Source organism: Coniophora puteana, assembly GCF_000271625.1.
Source record: "Coniophora puteana RWD-64-598 SS2 unplaced genomic scaffold CONPUscaffold_1, whole genome shotgun sequence".
NCBI classification, from domain to species: Eukaryota; Fungi; Basidiomycota; class Agaricomycetes; order Boletales; family Coniophoraceae; genus Coniophora; species Coniophora puteana.
In genome coordinates this window covers 1,968,571-1,990,264 of record NW_006913053.1, presented here as the reverse complement: position 1 = coordinate 1,990,264, position 21,694 = coordinate 1,968,571, and the positions used below count along the sequence as shown (strand labels likewise).

At 51.5% G+C, this 21,694-nt stretch overlaps 7 protein-coding genes across 7 annotated transcripts; 4 read left to right on the top strand and 3 right to left on the bottom strand.

The window, feature by feature from the left end:
- Positions 1-399: 399 nt before the first annotated feature.
- Positions 400-2,722, top strand: CONPUDRAFT_78864 (amino acid permease). The gene is made up of 11 exons (XM_007764581.1): positions 400-560; positions 620-740; positions 795-924; positions 977-982; positions 1,057-1,201; positions 1,256-1,475; positions 1,527-1,742; positions 1,794-1,869; positions 1,921-2,252; positions 2,312-2,545; positions 2,607-2,722. The coding sequence occupies exons 1-11, from the start codon at positions 412-414 to the stop codon at positions 2,610-2,612; spliced, it is 1,635 nt and encodes a 544-aa protein (XP_007762771.1). The 5' UTR covers positions 400-411; the 3' UTR covers positions 2,613-2,722.
- A 723-nt stretch (positions 2,723-3,445) lies between these two features.
- Positions 3,446-5,573, top strand: CONPUDRAFT_86514 (amino acid permease; the record flags this gene model as incomplete). The annotated part of the gene is made up of 9 exons (XM_007765114.1): positions 3,446-3,591; positions 3,645-3,765; positions 3,820-3,949; positions 4,067-4,214; positions 4,264-4,483; positions 4,539-4,754; positions 4,808-4,883; positions 4,938-5,266; positions 5,319-5,573. 9 exons carry the CDS (start codon positions 3,446-3,448, stop codon positions 5,571-5,573), a joined length of 1,641 nt encoding a protein of 546 aa, XP_007763304.1.
- Positions 5,574-5,823: 250 nt separating this feature from the next.
- On the bottom strand, positions 5,824-10,765 carry CONPUDRAFT_95136 (uncharacterized protein). Its single transcript, XM_007765129.1, has 7 exons — positions 9,847-10,765; positions 7,635-9,789; positions 7,240-7,581; positions 6,672-7,187; positions 6,339-6,619; positions 6,195-6,272; positions 5,824-6,140 (listed from the first exon to the last, which is right to left on the bottom strand). Exons 1-7 carry the CDS (start codon positions 10,625-10,627, stop codon positions 6,106-6,108), a joined length of 4,188 nt encoding a protein of 1,395 aa, XP_007763319.1. The 5' UTR covers positions 10,628-10,765; the 3' UTR covers positions 5,824-6,105.
- Positions 10,766-12,364: 1,599 nt separating this feature from the next.
- Positions 12,365-13,642, bottom strand: CONPUDRAFT_35430 (PAXNEB-domain-containing protein; the record flags this gene model as incomplete). The annotated part of the gene is made up of 4 exons (XM_007764188.1): positions 12,365-12,618; positions 12,683-12,854; positions 12,902-13,139; positions 13,206-13,642. Coding segments are annotated over 4 exons (1,101 nt in total), but the record flags the coding sequence as incomplete, so codon positions are not given.
- Positions 13,643-13,739: 97 nt separating this feature from the next.
- Positions 13,740-15,619, bottom strand: CONPUDRAFT_161270 (TPR-like protein; the record flags this gene model as incomplete). The annotated part of the gene is made up of 9 exons (XM_007765128.1): positions 13,740-13,888; positions 13,940-13,999; positions 14,051-14,386; positions 14,440-14,681; positions 14,733-14,891; positions 14,945-15,043; positions 15,093-15,129; positions 15,182-15,481; positions 15,539-15,619. The coding sequence occupies 6 exons, from the start codon at positions 15,617-15,619 to the stop codon at positions 14,602-14,604; spliced, it is 756 nt and encodes a 251-aa protein (XP_007763318.1). The 3' UTR covers positions 13,740-13,888; positions 13,940-13,999; positions 14,051-14,386; positions 14,440-14,601.
- Positions 15,620-15,939: 320 nt separating this feature from the next.
- Positions 15,940-17,214, top strand: CONPUDRAFT_86509 (saccharopine dehydrogenase; the record flags this gene model as incomplete). Its single annotated transcript, XM_007765110.1, has 4 exons — positions 15,940-16,097; positions 16,154-16,630; positions 16,681-16,950; positions 17,010-17,214. The coding sequence occupies 4 exons, from the start codon at positions 15,940-15,942 to the stop codon at positions 17,212-17,214; spliced, it is 1,110 nt and encodes a 369-aa protein (XP_007763300.1).
- Positions 17,215-17,730: 516 nt separating this feature from the next.
- On the top strand, positions 17,731-19,675 carry CONPUDRAFT_78860 (uncharacterized protein). The gene is made up of 2 exons (XM_007764580.1): positions 17,731-18,303; positions 18,369-19,675. The coding sequence occupies exons 1-2, from the start codon at positions 17,967-17,969 to the stop codon at positions 19,394-19,396; spliced, it is 1,365 nt and encodes a 454-aa protein (XP_007762770.1). The 5' UTR covers positions 17,731-17,966; the 3' UTR covers positions 19,397-19,675.
- The last annotated feature ends 2,019 nt before the right edge of the window (positions 19,676-21,694 follow it).

The following is a 21,694-nucleotide window of genomic DNA, read 5'->3' as shown; positions in this document are numbered from 1 at the left end:
AGCTACCTTCTGCGACCATACTTGAAGCTTGAAGTTTGACGTGTCGACTACTCTGAGATTGATCTCAACTATCTGTAAACCAATGTAAGTTAAACCTTCGGCTGGCACGAGAGGTCTGTACATACTTATTCTCTAATACGGGCAATCATTGTGAAGTGAGCCATTGTCTTCATTGAGCCTTATCGAAGCACCGGCTAAGGTAACTGGGGCATGTGGAAGGGCGGGGTGATAAGAGTGGTGACGCAGGGGTTGGATCACAAGCGTTATCATCATATGGTCTGAGCTGTTGGTGCAGTCTCCTCGGCACTAATAGTATCAACGCAGACTGCTGACTCGTTAGGCGCTCGCGGTGATATATAGCCCTGGCCGAAAGAATACGATGCTTGCTCTCCCCCCTCGCCGCCGCACACCATGTCCGAATCCCTGTCCGAAAAGGACACCGTCAAGGTCAACGCAGGCGCCGTCAAAGGCGACATCGAATCCGACTCCTACGATGGTGACGGCGTCCCGAACAGGACCCTCCATCGTCAGCTCAAGAACAGACATGTTGCCATGATTAGGTTTGTGATATCCGACGGCTTCTTCGCTTTCACAAGCTGAAAACAGCGTTCGTCTAAAGTATGGGTGGTGTCATTGGCACTGGTCTTTTCTTAGGTACGGCAAATGCGCTCATGCAGGGCGGACCAGTGGGCATGCTCCTCGGTTATACTGCTATGGGTACCGTGGTGTTCGCAATGATGGTCAGTGACCACCTGACGAACCCCAGAAAGAGAGCAACTGATAGTTTGACGTAGACCTCCCTGGGAGAGATGGTGTCCTACCTCCCCATTCCCGGTGGACACATCAAACTCGCCGAACGGTTCGTTAACCCTGCGTTCTCGTTCGCAATGGGATGGAATTACTGGTACAATTGGCTGATTACCGGTGCGTTTGAATGATATTTTCTATCGCGTGACTGTGGGTCCTGACGGTGGCGCTCCTGGTCAACAGCTCCCGGTTAGTGAATCGTGTCCACATCACACACTATATATGTCTCTAACCCCACCCGCTTATTAGTGGAACTTTCGGCTTCAGCTGTGTTGGTCAACTACTGGAACCACTCTGTCAATGACGGCGTTTGGATCGCAATTTTCGCTGTTGTTGTCATCGCGATCAACTTGCTTGGTGCCGGTGCTTACGGCGAGGCGGAGTTCATCTTTGCGTGAGATTGCACCCAGTCGTTGTGCTTGAGCAACTCCTCACTCTTCTTTTCTAGCTCAATCAAGATTATAACCATTGTTGGGTTGATCATTCTTGGAATCGTTTTGGACTTGGGTGGTGGGCCGGACCACGACCGCCTTGGTTTCCGGTACTGGAAGAACCCTGGACCCTTTGCTCAGTATCTCGGTATAGCTGGTGCTGAGGGTCGTTTCCTTGGATTTTGGGCTGTGCTCGTACAAGCCTCATTCTCATTCCAAGGAACGGAGATTGTTGCTGTACGTCCCTAAAATTTCCCGGAAGAGTCGAGATATCAACTATCTCTCTAGATAGCAGCTGGTGAAGCGAAGAACCCGCGTCGTAACCTCCCCAAGGCCGTTAAGCGCGTCTACATCCGTATTCTGTTCTTCTATATCCTTGGTACACTCATGATCGGTCTGCTGGTTCCCTACAACAATCCTCGCCTGAACCTTGCGGACGGAACGGCTGCTGCATCGCCCTTTGTCATTGCCATTGAAATTGCTGGTATCAAAGCACTTCCTTCCGTAAGGCTTCCTCGAGCTGTTTGTCCAATTGAAGATTAACGTTCACATCAGATCATCAACGCATCACTCCTCACTGCAGCAACGTCGGCAGCGTCTAGCGATATTTATACTTCTTCCCGCGCACTATGTAAGTGAATCGAGGTGTCCACAATTTCAACAAGTCACTAACACAACCCAGTTGGTTTGGCTGCTGCAGGCAACGCTCCCAAAATCTTCCTCAGGGTCACTAAGAATGGCATGCCTTGGGTTTCAGTTACTTTCTGCTCCCTTTTCGTGGTTCTTGCATATATGAGTCTTGGTAGTGGATCGGCGGGACAAGTGTTCGATTGGTTATCGACGATGACATCGATCTCCGGTTTAATGACTTGGTTCGGGATCTCGATCACATACATCCAGTTCTACAAAGGAACCAAGGCACAGGGACTCGACCGCACGACATTCCCATATTGGACGCGGTTCCAGCCCTTCTGCGGCTACTACTCCGCGGTGGCCTGTTTCGTTATCGCATTCGTAAGTCCTAACTCATCGCATGTGAACCACAGACTGAGAATCGGGTCTCAATAAAACAGTTTTCCGCCTTCAACGTCTTTATCCACGACCAGTGGAACACTGCGACGTTTGTCACCTCTTACCTTCCGTTCATCGGCTTCTTCATCTTGTATGGTGGAGCTTACCTGTATTACCGGGTTCCGCCTGTGAAACCGGCTGATATGGACTTCGTGACGAATATTGCGGAGATCGAAGCCGACGAGGTGGATGATCCGCCGCCGAAGAACAAGATGGAGGCATTCTGGGCCTGGCTGGTACGTGCATCTCTTTGCCCCCTTGCGCGCTCGATGGTGACTGACGGGGGCCATGGTCCAGATGTGAGCTACACGGTGACAGTGGAGGATCAGGTGCAGACGTGTTGTATTGCAGGTTGTATTTCGACGATGTTAATATCCAGTATAATATACATATCATAAGACTGTCGATTTCCCAGTACCGATTCGATGTGGTTCTCCGCGTTGTTCGGAATTAGTGTCGCGTGAGTGTTTACAAGAGAAACAAGGTAGGCACAGGCAAGGTGTGCTCCGGGACTTGCTCCAGGAAGGACGAACGATGATCGATTGATCACGCACCGCCGCAAGGCGCAGGTCTTGGCAAGTTCAGATTCGGGGTGTGGCTGGGACCGGCGCTGACCCTCGCTGACCGACGGACTGTGTGTGTGGATAAAGCAGCCGAGATCAAAAGAGCTTTATCTGGAGCTGATTGAAAACAATTTTGACTCGTTACCGTTATATGTCGTGGATCGTAACGACTGTAACTGGCCCAACAAGCTGGGATCAGCGTCCTAAGCGAGCATAACGCCTATCTCTGAGCGTCTTCGCGGATCCCATCACTGGTGAAACACGTTATCACCCATAGGCGGGGTCAATGAGACAGATCCAGGCACGCCTGGGAATCCCGAGAGGGGCATCTCCGTGCCCCGGCCCCGCCGCTAGTATGTGCGGATACGTTGATAACTGTCGAGGTGCAAGCTCAATGTACTGATGTCGCACTGGAGCACTGCAGCTTTTAGGTGTCTACAGCACTCCGCACGTGCCAACTCCTCCCGCAATTACCTATATCTTGGCGTGTCCGTCGGACGGCTAAGAGCCACCTCCTCCCTTTCTCCCCTTCTCTAGGAGCTTCTCCCTTCTCTTCTTCCTTTCCCTTCCATCATGTCTTCCGACCATTCTGAGAAGGGACCCAAGCCGTATACCAAAGAGTACGACAGAGATGGCTCTGAAGTCGAGTCCGCTTCTGGCCCTCAGGGCGAGGGCCCCCTCAAGCGTCAACTCAAGAACAGACACATCGCCATGATCAGGTATGTTCTACGATGTACTTTCCAGCTTTCCCTAGGGTTTAATCCTGCTATAGTATTGGCGGTGTCATCGGTACCGGTCTATTTGTCGGTACTGCCAACTCCTTGGCCGCTGGAGGTCCAATCGGGTTGCTCCTCGGTTACACCGTCATGGGTTCTATCGTATATAGCGTCATGGTAAGCGCTTAAATCGCCCCAACCTTCCAGGTGGAGCTGACGGCCCATGTCTAGATATCTCTCGGAGAAATGGTTGCTTTCCTCCCTATACCCGGTGGCCACATTAAGCTCGCCGATCGCTTTGGTCATCGCGCCCTGTCGTTTGCTATGGGTTGGAATTACTGGTATAACTGGACTATCGTCTGTAGGTTACCTCCCCCTCTCGACCTTTAGCGAATGCTAACACAATCAATTTTAGCACCAGGTATCTATCTAATAAAGCCTTGTAGTTTTGTTTTTGTCCTAACACCGTCTCGTCTAGCCGAGTTATCTGCCGCTGCGCTTTTGATTGATTACTGGTCCCACGAGAAAGTCAACAACTCGGCATGGGTCGCTATATGCCTTGTAGTGGTCGTCACTATCAACATGTTTGGAGCTGGTGCCTACGGTGAAGCCGAGTTCATCTTTGCGTATGTGAACTCCTCTTGCTTGCTTTGCTTTTTCTGATAATGTGTTTAGCTCGATCAAGGTCATCACCATCACTGGCCTTATCATCTTGGGTATTGTGCTTGACCTTGGTGGTGGTCCGAACCACGACCGCATCGGTTTCCGCTACTGGATCGACCCGGGTCCCTTCACGCAGTACAAAGGCATCTCTGGTTCCAAGGGTCAATTCTTGGGCTGGTGGGCCGTTATGACCCAGGCTGCATACTCTTTCATCGGTACTGAGATCGTCGCTGTATGTCCTTGAATTGCCGTCTTCTCGCGTACCTCACTGATATCTTGATTGTTAGATCGCTGCTGGTGAAGCCAAGAACCCCCGTCGTAACTTGCCCAAGGCTATCCGTCGAGTGTATATCCGTATCTTGCTCTTCTATATTGGCGGTGTTATCATCATTGGTCTTCTCGTCCCCTCCAGCGACCCTCGTCTCTCCTTGAACCAATCTACCGCTGCTGGCTCTCCCTTCGTTCTTGCCATCAGCAACGCTGGCATTAAGTACTTGCCTTCGGTAAGCGAACGCCGACCCCATATCATCGAAATCTCTCGTACTAATTGGTATAGATCATCAACGCGGCCTTGTTGACCTCTGCATGGTCTGCTGCATCCAGTGATCTGTACACGTCCTCTCGCGCCATCTGTACGCATACCCCCTGGGTTATCTATTCATGACAATAATTCTGATTATTTGTAGATGGTCTTGCTGCTTCCGGCAATGCGCCAAAGATTTTCCTGAAGACATCGAAATCAGGTCTCCCTTACGTTGCCGTTATTTTCTGCGCGTCCTTCTCCCTACTCGCCTTCATGGCCGTCTCCGAGAACGCAGGTCAGGTCTTCAACTGGTTCGCCAACATGACCTCCATCGCTGGCATGATGACCTGGTTCGGTATCTGCGTCACATACATCCGTTTCTACAAGGGCATGCAGTACCACGGCATTGATCGCAAGACCCTCCCTTATTGGACCCGCTTCCAGCCTTTCCCTGCCTGGTATGGTGCATTCACCACCATTATCATTGTCTTCGTAAGTATCGCAATTTTGAGTTGCCAAAACATTTGCTAATCGGTTGCTGTAGTTCGGTGGCTTCGAAGTCTTCCTCAAGGGTGGATGGAATGTCGCTACGTTCGTCACCACTTATCTTCCTTTCATCGGTTTCTTCATCCTTTGGGGTGCATCCGCCGCGTGGTACCGTACTGGCCTCAAGACGCCCGAGGAAATGGATTTCGTCAGCGATCTCGCCCAAATCGAAGCAGATGAAGTCGACGAACCCCCTCCGAATAACGCCTGGGAGCGTTTCTGGGCATGGCTCGTGAGTTACTTTTTGGCATAACCTCCGACGTCTCATGTTGACTTGTTTGAGATGTAAAACCCTCTTATTCCACCAGCTCTGAAATGTCACGGCTTCCCCATATTCCCCCATTTACCCCGCAACCATTGGCTTGTTTTATTTATATCTCGGTAATTCGTTGTACTAGCCTGACTGTGATTAATGTGTTGTTGCACACCGATGTTGACCAATACTTATATGAAACCTCCGATGCGTATGCACTGGACACCCGAATAAATGGTTGTTTAGTGGGATCATCTTAAAGTCTGTCTCTATTTTATCACTGTCGACTCGACAAGAGTGAAAGAAATGTAATGAATGGGTTTGATACAAATGGTGAGAAGGAAATGAGAGTAAGGATGCCACATGCATGGGACGTTAGTGGTTACGATATATATTACTGCACCAGCACGACACCAGAGGGTCACTTGGCCATGGCAGCTCGAGCAAAAAAGAAGAGAAAAAACACACGGCGATTCATGTCTTTGAACGCCTACTCACGGACAATGATTCATACATATATAATTGCGAAAGTCTATGTTTTGGATGCTGGGATGTGGAGGTTGATGGCTGATACATGCTACGATTAGTGGTCCATAGACTAGGGCAACGCAAGTTACACACCTCTGAACCAATTCAATGCATCGGAGGGCGACGGCGCATCAAAGTAGAGGATGGCTTTGTTGTCAACCAATCGCAGGGCTGGAGAAAGTAAATTCGACGTCAATGCACTTTCTCTTTCACTTGAATGGAGGTGTACAAACTCACCATTGCCGTGCACAATACTGGCTGGCTGGGGCAGAGTCTGCATTCTGAGGACTGCCCAGAGGTCGACATATGAATTTGGATCTTTTCCATCCGAGGTATCACGGCAGAGAACGAGAAGATCGTTGCAAAGGATGCCGACGAGAGGTCGAGGGGTCAACTCCGGAGATAGACATTCAACTTGCACAGACGATGCGTCGCCTTGAGCATTGAAACTCTCAAACGAAACAATGGTTTTCCGCACAACTCGCGTCAACAGCAAAGGTCCATCCATAATAAGTCGACTGAGTGGAAGGATCAGTACCGATTTAAAGCGAGATGCATGAGGGAACTTACCGATGAGGCTGAACCAAAGGACTTGGGAACTTGCCGCGGATTCTAGCCTGCCACAGGACAAGTTTCCGTCGCGATTCTGACTCCCGTTTGCCTTCGTTCATGTTGTTGGCCAAGGATGATATTTCGACAAGTGCCCTGTCAAGAGCATTATCTGCGAATGTGCTCGTCGGAGGGGTGCTCTTGAGCAACTGCTCCAAAAGAAGGCGGTATCGGGGTATCCGCTGAATGGGCAAAAGCAAATAACCTTCTAGGTTCAGCTGGGTATGCTTAGGGTTCAACCGGCAACGCTTCAGGAATTGCTTGATCCGCTTGCGTTGGGAAGAGCTTAGAGAGGGCATATTGCCAGACGAGGTTTCACTCTGTGAGTGAGGCATAACAGGTGCGGTTACCAAACCCATGTTGACGAGCTGAGCGGTACTAGACGATGGCGACAGTGTCCCTGACGGCGTCGAATTGCCAGTGTTCGGCCGATCACTGGACCAGTATTTAATACGCTGCACGGCGTTGTCAAAGTTACTGGGCGTAGCATTCAGTAAACTGGCCAGACGGGAAAACAAAACCCACATACTTGATGTACGATGAATACATCTTCATGAAAGCGGCATGCTTCATAAATATGTCTGCAACAGCCTTCACAACGTTGATGGACAGCTGACCGTCTGGATCGCTCCCTTCGGTAGATGCTTTCCTCATGACAGGGTCCGCGGCTGCCTCCAGTGCGGGAAGGAAGCTTTCCTTGTGGAACGAAAACAAAGCCTCTACTCCGCCAAAAACGATCTTGCGTTCTGCCGCCGGAATAGTGGTCTCTTTGTTTGTCCCGACATTACTGATTAGATTAACAGGTGCAGTGCTTGGTCTGATGTAGATGTCTACCAAGCCCTGCAGACCCTTAACATAAGTGCGCTCGGTTCTGTAAAGCTGCGTGAATATATGGGTTCGAGCGAGGGAACTGACATCACATACTCGATGATCTCTCGCACAATGAGACTTCGCTGGCTCTTATCGTCTTTGTACTTGCGTTCTTCAGAAGACCCGTCACTGTCCATAGTGACCACACTCGCCGTCTGCGATGGACCGTCGGCTCTTAGGCTGGCCATCGCGTCTGGTGATCGGAGCTGACCACCAATCTGTGAGTTTGCGCGTGATATCAACCCAATAGAGTTCTCGGAGTTTTGCCGACTCTCTAGAATAGTCGGTCTTCTTGAACGGCCAGTTATATCGTCACCATAGATGCTGAGAGTGTTGCCTTGGTTCTGGGTGAGATCGTTCATATCCTTCAGGTAAGCCATGACAGAACGCAAGGCTCGCGTGTATGCCTCCCGCGCTCTATCCTCTTCCCTACGAGCACTGAATTCGTTGCTGGGAACGGTGGGAGCAAGGACGGTAATGGGTCCCCGTGGATCCTCCAGTTGGCTAGCCAAAGAAATATCAGATGGCGTGTTCAAGCTGGGAACTCCTGAGCCATCAACGGGTAGGAAGCTACGCCTCCTAGCAGAGCGCGGAACGGGTGATGAGGGATTAAGGAGATTTCCAACCGAGCTTGATTTCTGTAACGTCAGTCCGTGCATTGAGGTCGGAGTATCATTTCCTGAGGTACCTCCCTCCTGCACAGATGGTACTGAGGGTGTTGATGCATTAAAACCGCCAAGACTGCCCGTTGTCGAGAATCGTACATCGATTTGTGGGGAGGTCGGACCGGGAACAAGCGCAGGCACATGCGCTACTGTCGAAGAAGCTTCTGGGCGCGATACACGGCCGTGAACGGTAGAGGGCCGAGCTGCGGGAGGGTCTGGTCTCATCTTGCCCATGGACATTTTCTTGAGGAAGCCCCAGCGACCTGTCTTCTCTTTCCCTTCTTTACTGTCTTTGCCATGATGTGCCCGCGTAGTCTTTTGTCTCTCTGGAGGGAGCGAAGTTTGCACGTGGTTTTCACCAGGTGTGACTGGCCGCGGGGGAGTAGCTGTGGCTGTAGATACCCTATTAGCCTCATTGCTGTCGAAAGCGGGCCTGAGTTCGGCTTGTTGAGGAAGATCATCGAATGCCTGTGAAAGCGATGGCCGGGACGGGCCTCCTGAGAGGGCTGAAGCTACGCCTAGACTAGCATACCGCTTTGGTGCCGCGACACGGTCCGCCTCCGGTGAGCTTGGTACGGATGCAAGTAAATTGCTGCTTGATGCCGATGAACGAATTGATCCAAGAGGAGGTTGCGGTGGTATCTCGGGTGAAGGGGTGGAGACATCAAACTTGGCACGTAGCTCACTTGCGCTCTTCATTTTGCGTATGTCGTGATCCGTGTAATAACCTGAATCCTCTGGGCGCCGAGGAGACTTTGGCATATCTTGGTCATGCCCCGTTTTAGGCCGTGGTCTACCATTAGGGGACCTGTTTGGCGCTGTCCGAGTACGCACGAGACCACGGTCAGTCGCTGATTCGGATATGGACATGCTAGGTGATTTAAGGGCACGACCAAACATAGGCGCTCTGGCAGAAGTGATGGTTTCGTCTTCAGGAGAGAGCATTGTCCCATGCGCTTCAGCCGCACTCGGCGGATCGGATTCGTAATCTTCGTCGTCTCCATCTTCGTCAGTGTCGGTATCTGCAGATGCCGAGGATTCCAAGAAGCTCGGTGTTGGCGTAGCGATAGGCGTTGATGGTGGGTAAAGAGACGTCACAGGCGCCTTGGCAAGAAGGGGCTCAACCAGCGCCTGCCATGGTCCTTGGAATGGGTTCGAATCAAGGTAGAACTCCTGTAGTGACGGAAGGAGGCACAGCCAGCTAGGCAAAGAGTGCAATTTGTTGCGCCGAATGCTGAGCGTAGTGAGTTTCTCGAGCTCGCAAAGACAGTCGGGGAGGGAACTGATCCCAGTGGCATCGGCGATGAGTACACGGAGAGATACTAGCTGCGACAAGAAAACTGGTAGCACGCGTAAGGGATTTGACGCGATGTTGAGCTCCTCGAGACACACGCATTGAGCGAGGATGGGCGGGATGGCCACCAGGAAATTCGTGGATATATCCAGAGCCAGAAGGGTGCTGCAAATGGGTGGTAAATTGTTGGTAAGAAAGGCTGGAAGAGCGTTGGGAGTGCTGGAAGAGCCGATAAGAAGATGGGTAGTTCCTATGTCGAGAGAATGTCGTTTTCAGTGGGGCTTCAAGTTGAACAAGTGCAACATACCTGGTTCTATCTGCAGCTGTACAACAGGTATACCGTCACCTTTTACAATTAGTCCTCGCCCCTCTTCAGCCACCACGACCGCCGAAGTCCTCTCCTCTCCTTTTTCCAACTCTTCATCGTCGTCACCAACGTCATCTGTGTCTTCTTCGCTGGTTAACCCAACTTCATCTCGCTCATCCACCGGCTGCCAACCCATACCATGGTTTTCACGCATTTTATGGAAAGCTGCTTCGTGCAGACTGCCAGTATTGCCGTAACCAATAGAAGAAGATCGCGATCGAATGCTGGCTGAGTATTCCGACCACCGAGCTTGGTCAATGGGTGTTCGTCCTGCAGCAGCTGATAAGCTGCCTTCACCCGGAAGCAGATGATGCTCGTCATCAGTTGCAATTCCCACAGCGACGCCAATCTCCTCGTCTCCATTCGCCACGGCCACATGACCATGGTCGCTGAATGCCAAAGCACTCCCGGAGCTCGTGTACGCGGATGAACGCGTCGAGGCCGACGACGACCCTGCAGATGAAAGGGAAGGCAGGGCTGACGAGATGCGTTCCGAAATGCGTGAGTGAGATGTCCGGACAGGATATGGATCTGGGAACTGGGAAGGGTCCGGAAGAACCTTAGGAGGTCTGGCAAACGATCTTAGAGAGGCTTCACCCTCCGAAAACGATCGCGCGAGGGCGTTGTGCGAGAGTGAGTAGGGCACTTTGGGCGATCCAGACACACTTGTGGCTGACGGAGGAGGCGAGTGCTCCGAAGTAAACTGATCCGCCACAGCCATGATATTGAGTTGCTGGCTTTTGTGATCTGGCGACCAAGTGTCGCCGTCTGACGGGGTTGGCGTCGGCGCAGCTGGACGCGTGGATGAGTTGGGAGAGTAGGGCGAAGGTGGCAACGCCGCGGACGGGTGGGCAAGGAGGTAGTCTAGGTCTTTGATGATGGGATCGCGTCAGTACGGTAAAAGAAAGGTATGAGAGGCATATGATAGGTTGATGGACAACGGAGCCGTGTGTTCAAGGCTTGGACACGGTGACAATAGACTATACAAAGAACTCCTCCGCCACGGTAGCTAGCCCTCGTGCACACGAGTTCCGGACCAATTCGGTGACCGTCAACGTGTACCCAGAGGAGGGCAATGCAAATGGCAAGGATGTGTAGTAGATGAGCGGTCTCACCTGGATGGTTATCGTTCGTTCCCTCGTGGTCGACCCAGCTTGGCGGGCGTTGTTGGCGAGGGTTGGCATCAAGGCCACCTGGAGGCATCGGTGGCAATGGTTTCTCGCGGTGGTCGGTGAGGTAGGGAAGGGAGGCGGAGTGGGGAGTGGTAGGAGAGGACCTGGCGGGGTAGAGTGAGCACTGGAAAGTCTGAGGGGTGGCTACTAAGAACCATTGAATGTGGAGAGCTTACATTTGCAATGCACAGAGGCTGGAATAAAAGTAATAGTACTTGCTGGATCTGTCGTCGTCAGCTAGCTCCGACGACCGGTAACCGTGCCTGGCCTGATGGTTGTCTACTTTCGCTCGGACTGGGCTCGTCGACAGTACTCGCACCCGCCACACGCGGTCCTCCCGAGTCCGATTCCTTCTCCCTCACAAAGTTGCTCGTGTCGCCAGCGTCGCTGGTTTATCACGACGTGGGGGCTGGACGTGGAAGGAACTGAGGTTGATTCGAAAAAAGATTGCGTAGGATCACTCGCGTCGTAATAACTCTGATGGATTACATAGATCTTCCGACATTGCAATTGCGCAGCCAGCCGCTGGTAAATTCCGATACATAGATTGGTCTTCCCTTCCCAGCGAAAATTCATCAAGACCTGTGCCTGGGTCACGTTTCGCACCTCCAGCTGTTGCTACCTCGAGGCTCGAGCTGAATGGCGTCTGATCGCGATCTCGCCCGTAACAAATTCTACCATTGCCGACCTACAGCCTGTCAACTACTTAAGCTTAAGTGAGTTCGTCGGTACCGGCGTGTGTCGATCCTCAAAATATGGGAGCTTCCTCGACGTTTCCAAGCCCAACTCCACCTAATCTAAACTTGGTATTCGTACTTGGCATTTCCCGCAATACTCAGCAGTAGTAGGGGCCTAACGGTCAATGGGCGTTCCCCCTGTTTGCCAGTTTTCTTCCCATGTCCTACTAAGAATTACTTCTGCGGCCGATAGAAGATGTATGCTACACGGTAGGTTGCCACAATCACCGCCACGAATGTCATCATAAATCGGGGCACTGCAAGCTACTCAACTCAACTGTAACCATCATATTAACTCACATAGCTGCACTAGAAATCGTACACATCAGGGCGCTCAGATTGAAACGCTACTTTCTTCTTTGTTTTGACTTTTGTGGGTGCATTCGGCGGACGAGGCTCCACGTCCGGCATCTTTCCTCGCTGCTCGGCCTCCGCTCTCGCCTGCTGCTCAAATTCGATGTTTACATTCGCTAGTTTTTCTGCGCGTTGCCCGATCACAGGTCCTTCCGAAACCTGGCCTATGCCGACGTCGGGTGTTACGGTGTTGTTAGAAGGTGTTGTACGCCTTTCTGAAACACCACCTTCGAGGTCGAGGTGCATCGTCTCAAAAACCAGACGCTTGCGAGTGCATTTGAAGGCCAGGTTGTTTTCGCCACTCCCAGCACTGGCGCCTGCCGCCGATGAAAGACCACGCAAGATGGAAAGTTTGTCACTTGCGGGTAACAGGGTGTTGGGAGCCGGGACTCTGTGTATCTGAACGAAACCGTGCTGCGATGGGAAAAGCGAAGTCAGGTGTGTGTCGGCTGCAAAACCATTTCTCTACATGAATACATCTTTCTTCAAACATAAGCATGTTTTGTAATTCACCTCCAAATGCCGACATGGTGATGGCGGCGTCGCTGCACCATGCCACCTTTTGTACCCATCCACCTCCACCCCACTTATCCGAAGAAGTATGAGGCGCCAGAGACAAGGATGCGCATGCCTTGGGATGCTGTTTCAGGAGAGATCGCAGTCTAGACAGAAAATATAAAAGATTCTAGTGACGTCAAGTTTGGTTTAAAGATTTTTGCAAACATTATTTACCGACGAAGAAATATCTCCCCAGGCTGGGGAACCTAGCGAAGGTATGCACAGTCGTATGGGTTGCGTCGCGTCGGAAGCCTTCAAAATCTCTTGGAGCTTTTGAATAACCACGTCCATCGTGTTGGGCGCGTAGTCCACGCCGATGCACTGCAGTTTCTCAGAAGACTGAGCAGTGCTAATGACGTCTTTTGATATCCGACAGGACAGATCGAACGTCGCGCAATAATCGTCCGATGCACTACACAGCGTCCATTTCCCTGTCGATCATTGAAAGTGTGACTTATCCTCGAGCGAGCCCACATACGAGTTGGGAGAAGAGACAGTTGTCTGGAATGTCTTCATCTGTTCATAGCGCCAGGCGATCCTGATCTTATCGTCAACTTGATTCGGTTGATCTTCTTCGTTACCAGCCCTAGAGTTTGGCAAAGTGGACAGTGGCGAGCTGCCAGTCCACATGCACTCCTGAACGAACGCATCTGATTCCTCGTGGACGACCCAGACGGTATGACCTGCCGCCAAACCCTGCGCGATGAAGTACTTTTGAACCAATTCACCGTATGCAGAGTGATTATCTGGGGCGAGGACAGTAAACAAGCATTGTAGTGGCAGACCACCTCCAAGTATGTCATCCAAGGATGCGATGCCGGTGGAAGTAATCACAGACGCTGAGGATGGTGATAGGCGTGTACCTGGAGCGAGTTCAACTTGTTTTGACTGTGTTCTCCTTTTGAATGATGACATGGTCGAAGGTTAGGATATCGTGGGAAATTCGGGGCAATCGCACATATTCACTTCGTTCCTTCATAACTCTTTGGGATATCATGACAACTTCCCACGTGGAAACGCGTCTGCTCTGGCTACCGTGTCCCAGTCGTACTCCGAGTCTCCGAAGCACGTTCCACTGGATTTTGGCAATCCATGTTGTCGCGGCCATGGCTCAGCCAACGTCGTCTTGACCTGAAGAAAGCTGGGTGGATTGTATTACACGTACAGGCTATTTCTTTTTATGCCTACTTCTTTGTACTGATCAGCGTGTAGGGCATCAACATTACATGTGCTTTCCACCTCTTCAAAGACTACGTTGGTAGTCCTTGCCTTGTATGCGCTTCGTCTTTCATAGTCGATCTCGGCTCACTGGTCCTGGCTTAGATGTCTGGGCCGTCTATGTTGCCCACCCTCGATCCCGACGGTGAAATTGTCGTCGAAAGTATCGTTCACCACAAACTCTTCCCCTTGGCACGTGGGGATTTAGTCACCGTCAAGTCACCAGTTGATCCTACTCGTATCATATGCAAGAGGGTGATAGGACTTCCTGGAGATGTTATTTGTGTCGATCCCACTGGACAGAAAGCACCTTCCACGGAACATGTCATTATACCAAAGCATCATGTCTGGATAGCAGGGGACAACATGGCCTGGTCCACAGACTCGCGCGATTACGGGCCAGTCTCCATGGCTCTCATACGAGGGAAAGTCGTGGCTAGGGTGAGCGTAGTGCAATGCACGCTTTGATCAAGTTGATGCTGACTCTTGGAAAGGTTTTCCCACCTTCCCGCTTCACGCTGTTTCGCAACCAGACTATTCCGATACAATAGCCCACCCAATGACTACACTGGTATGAAGGTCTGTCAAGGATAGGAACTATAAGCTCCTCGAGTATGCCAGTGCATCTCTCAGACGACGCAGAGCGTCAAGCGGGTCTATCGAGCGAAATTCATCGAGTACCCTCCATTGCCATTGGGCTCGAACTTGAAGTTATCGGTAGACAATCCAAACCGTCCTAAGAGGAACCTGCATTAGTGATTCCTCAGCAAGTAGTTAACCCACGCACCCAGAACACTGTTGCCTAGCCCTTTGAGCTTATCCAACATCTCGTCTGTCTCTTTCTTTTGAGCAACCTGGACTCGTGGCTCCAGGCGACGTAGGGTTCTTTCAATCTCGAGAACTTGAGGCGATGTCGGCGGAAGGAGCGTGAGGACCTTGGTATAGTCTAAAGTTCCTAAGTCAGAAATGTTCGCGCAATGTCATATTTGCTTGCAGAACCTTCTTGAGCACTGCTCAACGCCGACCAGGTATCAATCTTCTCATTGCAGGCGGCTCTTCTTTGAAGGGCTTTAACATAGTTGGGATCATCCTGCAGTGCTGCAAGGGAGATTGAGAATTACATGATGATACTGCTGCATTTACTCACCTTTGGTGCACGCATCTACTGCGTCCTTGTGGTTGCCCTGGAAATGTCTGACAAAGCCGGCCAACGGTAAAGCTCACAGTAACGCTCACGAGTTTCACAAAGCAAGCACCGATGTTGGCATTGAGCACCGATCTGGCCTTCCTACACTCCGGGTCGAGAGGACCATCAGGTTCATCAATAGTCTCTTGACGGCTTTGCGAGGGAGCAGAACTGGATGGTTGCTCGTCGTCTGGATCTGTCTCTCGTGAAGACGGTTGATACTTCTTGACCTTCCTCAAAGGTAGGTGACAGAGAGCTGTACGGTAGGAAACAATTGCTTCACTCCAATCGCTAGACTTGAACGCCTCATTGCCCGCCTGTTTGAGCTCCTCTGCCTTCGTGAGCGACTCCTGCGGTCGCGATCAGTTGGCGTTTATGCAGCAGCCATGATCATGCAAGACCTTTACTCGTGTTTCTGTCCATACTTCATCAGGTTGCGACTCTGCCGATGAGCTGGTGTTGCTCGATGAAGCGTGTTGGTCTGACATTGTGAATGATGGATCTATGAGGACGGAGTTTGAATCTGTTCGAGGATGCCTGGAAGATGCGCGTCTCTTTTGAATTTGAGAGTAGTTTGCTAACTACTGTAAAATATATGTTTCTCGGAAATTCCCTCAAGTTTGGAATAGGTCATTTAGGTCTCCACCACCAAAAAGTAGATCAGTGTGAATAACGCCGAGGAAAACCGATGCAAGTAAGTGGCGACGCGTTCCGTCACGTGTTACTGAGTCAATCTGAGTCGACGGGCGCTTCTTCAAACTCATACAAGTACTGAGCAACTTTAAGATTGTAGTCTCTCATTCCATCCATGGCCACCCAAAAGCTCTGGCTCCGCTGCGAGAAGAAGGAGTTTGAGCGTCGTTCCGCCCTCTCACCCTCTACGGCCAAAAAGCTCATTAAAGCTGGCTTCGAGATCTTTGTAGAACGCGATGAGCAGCGTATCTTTGATGATGCTGAATTTGAGGCGTGCGTGATCTTCCTTCTGACGCGATCGGACCCTAGGCATTGACTCTTGCGATCAGCGTTGGTTGCAAACTAGTCGATCACAATTCGTGGCCCTCTGCTCCCCAGGACATCCCAATCATCGGGCTGAAGGAGCTTCCTGTTTCGGAGGACCCCTTGCCGCACACTCACATCCAGTTTGCTCACTGCTACAAGAAACAGGCTGGTTGGTCCACTGTCCTTTCGCGATTCCACCGTGGTGGAGGCACACTCTACGATCTTGAATTCTTGACCGATGCCACTGGGCGCAGAGTAGCAGCCTTCGGGTACCATGCAGGTTTCGCTGGTGCTGCTGCAGGAGCTCTGGCGTTGGCGGCACAAAAGAAGGGCGAAAAGCTCGGGCGTCTTGAGCCGTATGAAAATGAGAGTGCTATGATTGAAAGCCTCAAAACCACGCTTGGCGGAAGTGCTAAAGGTGTCAGGGCCCTTGTCATCGGCGCTCTGGGTCGATGTGGCCGAGGCGCTGTCGAACTTTTCAGGAAGATCGGCCTCGATGAGTACGTGAATTTCCATTCAAAAAGGTCGATGCTGATATACTATTGAGCAGGGATGATATAGTGAAGTGGGACATGGCTGAGACTGCGAAAGGCGGCCCGTTCCAGGAGATTCTCGATGTCGACATCTTCGTCAACTGCATATACTTGTCCTCTGCCATCCCGCCGTTCCTGACACACGAGCAGATCAACTCGGCAGGCAGTAGGCGAAGACTGTCTGTCGTCGTTGACGTCAGTTGTGATACCACGAACCCTTACAATCCAATTCCGATCTACAGCATCAACACTACCTTCTCCGAACCGACGGTACCGGTCATATTGAAGTGAGTCCTTGGAGCTGTTGCCCTCTTTGATAATAGGTGTCAATCTTGTCTTCCTTCAGCGATGGTTTACCGAGGGTTTCGGTTATATCAATTGATCACCTGCCTACATTACTTCCTCGTGAAGCTTCTGAACAGTTCAGCTCTGACTTACTTCCTTCTCTCCTCGAATTGCCGTCGCGAAGCTCGGCGCGAGTGTGGACTGAAGCGGAGAAGTTGTATACAGAAAAGCTCGGAGAAGCGGTTCAAGAGGAAGGGCTGCGGTAACAGGCGGCAATCTACAGTAATATTGACCGAAGCTCCATAGGCATGTAGATCACGGATGGAGCCCCAGGGAGCTCCCGAGAAGAAAAGTTTATGACACATGATTCGTCCATATAGTCCATGGCTCAGTCGACGATCGCTGGCAGCTCGCTAAATCTCGCTGAATAGGTGTATCCAATAATATACTCCTCAAGAGTGTCTCAAGTTTCTCAGTCGGATAAGAAATGCCAGTATTTGGTGTCGGTCTGGCAAGTGCATTACATACACCCCTAACAGTGAAATCGGCGTGGTGGAGACTTGGAGGGATCGACAGACTTGTGAGCCGGAGTAAGGGATGTAGGTGGAGCATTAATATTGTCGATCCCCGCGTGGCCGGCGTCGTGGCTGATGATGTGATGATGGGAAAAGGCTGAGCGACGCTCGGTTGCAGGCTGTTCAACATTCAGCGCAACGAGTGTCTGGCACATGGTAACCGCAGTGTAACCGCACTTGCCGCAACTAAGACCGTCTGTAGCCGTCAGTTCTGTCAGTTCTGTCAGTGGATGACTGTCACGCTAGCACTAGTGGGCTCAACAGTTGATCTGTTATATACACCCTCTGCGGGCTGGTACTTCCTGCCGTCCCCCACTTTTGTCTGGCTTCACATCGTCTTTCTTTTCTGTGTCTTACTCTTCTCCTTCCCACTCTTTTTTTCTTCAGGCGCCGGTCGCCCTAATATCAGATCCTCTTCAATCTCAACCTCCCCTCTCCAGCCCATGTACTCGGTCAGCGCTCCGGTTCCCCAGATCAACGTTCTACCTGCTTCTCCTCCAAGCCATAACTCTGAACCATACTCCCCTTTCGACGCCCTCTCTGTTTCTCACGGCAAGGAGGATGATGGCTACAGGCCACGACACCTAACTCCTCCGGTCGCATCACCTCTCCATTCCTCGCCTCTCCGCCCCGCGGAAGCTCGCCCTGCTAAAGGACTGGACCCTGAGCAGTTCAGTGCGCTCCTCAAGCAGTCTCGCGAGCGCAGGACTTCGTTGGCAGGCAAGAAAGGTTCCGATTTGCGCCGGGAGCTTGCGATTAAGAATCAGCGGAACAAGCAGCGTAAGTCCCACTCGGCTGTACCCTGATCACTGCAAAGTAACTTCGCGTCTTTTCTCAATCTGTAGTGGAACGTCGGGCACTCTTTCTATCCAAACTCCGTGAACCGCCCTCCCCTACAGCTATCACCTTACCAAAGACACCGCCGGAGTCGCCTGTGCTCTTCCAATGTTCGTTGCCCTCTCCGGGCCTCGACTCCCCTCTAGCGGCATTTGAGACATTCGATCATGGTTCTGAGCACAGCGATGATCTTTTGCACGCTCGACGCTCCTGGGTGGAACAAGTGGACTTTCGTCTGCCTCAGGAGGCAGCGGTGCTTGTCTCGAAACCAGTACCTAAAGCCAACAAGCCCCACATGCCAAGATCAAAGGGGAAACGCCTCCCGTCCCTAGAAGAGATCACAGCACACCTTAACGTGACAACCTCCGAGCACACCCCCGCTCTCGTATCGGACTGCCCGCGAACTAGGCTGCCTGCCTTCTTGACGACGCAGCTTTCGCATGCAACAGAGACGCAGGAGAAGGCCACCAGGCCGGTGACGTCTGTCGGTCGATTGACGCTGCCTGTCAGGCGGTCGTCCGACACAGACATTGCGACGCCCCGCAAGGATGCCCCGCCGGCATCGCCCCGTCTAGCACTCTCGCCGAGGCTGCAAGTGACGACCGTGGTGGTCCCGCGCACGAACACCTTCTCGCCCTGCCCTCTTACGGAATCTAATCTCTACGCATTCGGCCGCGAAAGCATGGCACGGGAGATGATCTCCACGTTGAAACGACGTAGTCCGTCTCCTCTGGGGAATAAACAAGACACTGCCTCCGTGCCTATTCCTCGCGTGACAGTTACACCGCCCACGGCGCCGCCCCTTGAATCTGAACATCACGCTACAGCGGCTGCGGTTGCAGGCGAGAAGGGCGTCGACATGATTAAGCTCTTAAGGCGTCGCACTACGTCGCACTCGAAGAGTTTACCTTCTCTCCAAATAAACACGTCCGTGGACGAACGCAAGGCACGCAGGCGTAGCTCCCCTGCCGAGCTCCACGCAAAGGGACGCGTTGGCTTTGAACATCCTGTGCTGTCAATCCCAGGAGGCTTTTGAGTATTGACTGGTCTGACTTGGAGCTGGTCTCTTTTTCTTTCCCCCTTTTTAGGCTAGGTTTCCGACACTGCATGATGGTCCCATCATGCAGTTTTTGTTTTTATGTATATAGGGTTATTACACGACTGCTGCTTAGGACAGCCTTTGCGGATACAGCTACGTTCCGTCCGTTATCGTATGGACACAGCATGCGACCCCTTCTTTTTACTTTACGCCTTAGCCTATGGCTTTTCGGTCTTTACTATGATGGTTGCCGACAAATATATCCAGTGGAGGTTTGCATTTAACATACATATAAGCGTCCCACGGCCACCATGCATAATGTGACCAGAAGGTAAAATAGGTGACTATGCGTTGGACTGAATGATGCGTACGAGTGCCTTCCTTGTCTTGAAGGTTAAGCGCCTAATCGTGTGACGCTCTCGAAGTAAGGCCGTATGAATAGGTCTAACTTTGAACACGTAGCTGTAGTGTCTGCATCTGTGGTGCCAAGGACAGCTGGATCATCGCAACTTTGTCAGACGCCTGCAATGGAGCAATACTGAGCACTTTTGCAGCCACGCATTTACCTGAGGCATCACAAAAACTAGGGAGATATTGTACACGGCAAACATGTATTAACATATGTTGACATACGCCGGATTGAGGCGAACACAGCCACCGCGGGAATACGATCCCGCGCGTGGAAGACGCCCGAATAGCCCGACGGGCGCTCGCGTTGGTGCATACGGGGATCGAGCAAGTACACTACGCTCGATCCGCCTGTGCCACGGAAATGTAGATACAGACATACACAAGGCCAGTGCGTTCGTGTCGAACGCACTGACCAATTCCCTTAGTTAGATACGAACGGGAAAGTAGTATAAATAAGTGAATATATTCGAAGGGAGAATCTATCTCTTCCCCGGAATACATCCGTACGAGCGTCGACTAGACACGCGCTACCTACTCGATTTACAAAAACATACAATACACTGACCATAATGCATATCACCGAATCACAGATCCAACTTTCATTACGGAAGACCTCAACGTTTCATATTTTGAGTCCAGTTACGATACAGCATTATAGAGTGAGGCTGATATGATCGGGCGCGGTAGAGTAAGGCTGATACGATTGGGCATGATAGAGTAAGGCTGATACGATTGGGCATGATAGAAGGGTTGCAAAATGACACGGCATTACACGCAGAGTTCAAGTCTATAATAATACTCAACTCATACAATGGATGATTAAGACGGCAAGATCATATTAGAATCGATGGTACTAATAGTACAGGCCAAAGCTTCAGAATACTGTAGGAGCTACTAGACATGGTCGAGCACACACGTCAACGTACAGGAAATGGAATTGCGAAGGCGAAATAATAATGACTGGAGGGTTACATACCCAAGATACGCACGGAGAGATTACGATTAATGAAAGTCAAAAACGAGGGCCGTGGCCGTGGCTACGCACCTATCAATTCAACGCTTGCTTCTAGCCCTCAGGATATGCAGGCAGCCGGCGCCGACAATGTCGTGCCAGCGGACGGGCCATTTCGACGACAGTGTCGTGCCAGCGGACGTCCGCGGACGGCACGATAACACCGTGTCCGCGGACCGGCGGCGCACCTGTGATACACAGGATGTCAATGAGTGGTCGGCACGCCGGCGCCGTGTTCAGCACATATTACACCGGCAACCGGCGCCGACAACATTGTACCAGCAGACAGGCCATTTCAGCGACCTTATACAACTGTAATAACATATATAGTAACTATAAAGGCAATGATTATGACATGGTGGCACACCGGCGCGCATGCATGTATTTAAAGTGCTGATAGTGCACCAGAAACGGTGCTGATGGCTGCAAATTCAGCGCCGAAGATGGTGTTGAACATGGCGCCGAGACCAGCATTGAGCATGGCACCAAAAATGTGGCGCCGAAAACAGCGTTGAACATGGCGCCGAAAACATGGCGCCGAAAACATGGCGCCGAAATTGGCATTGAATCTGGCGCCAAAAACAGCGCCGAACATGGCACCGAAAATGGCGTTGAACATGGCGCCGGAAATGTGGTGCCAAAAACACGGCCCCAAAAACAGAACGCCGAAAACTGCGTTGAACATGGTGTTGAAAACTTGGCGCCGAAAACACGGCGCTGAAAACACGGCGCTGAAAACAAGGCGCCGAAATTGCGCCGAAAACATAGCACCAAAAATAGCGTCAGACATGGCGCCGAAAATATAGCGCCGAAAACAGCATTGAACATGGCGCCGAGTATATGGCGCCGAAATCGGCGTGAGAATACTATAA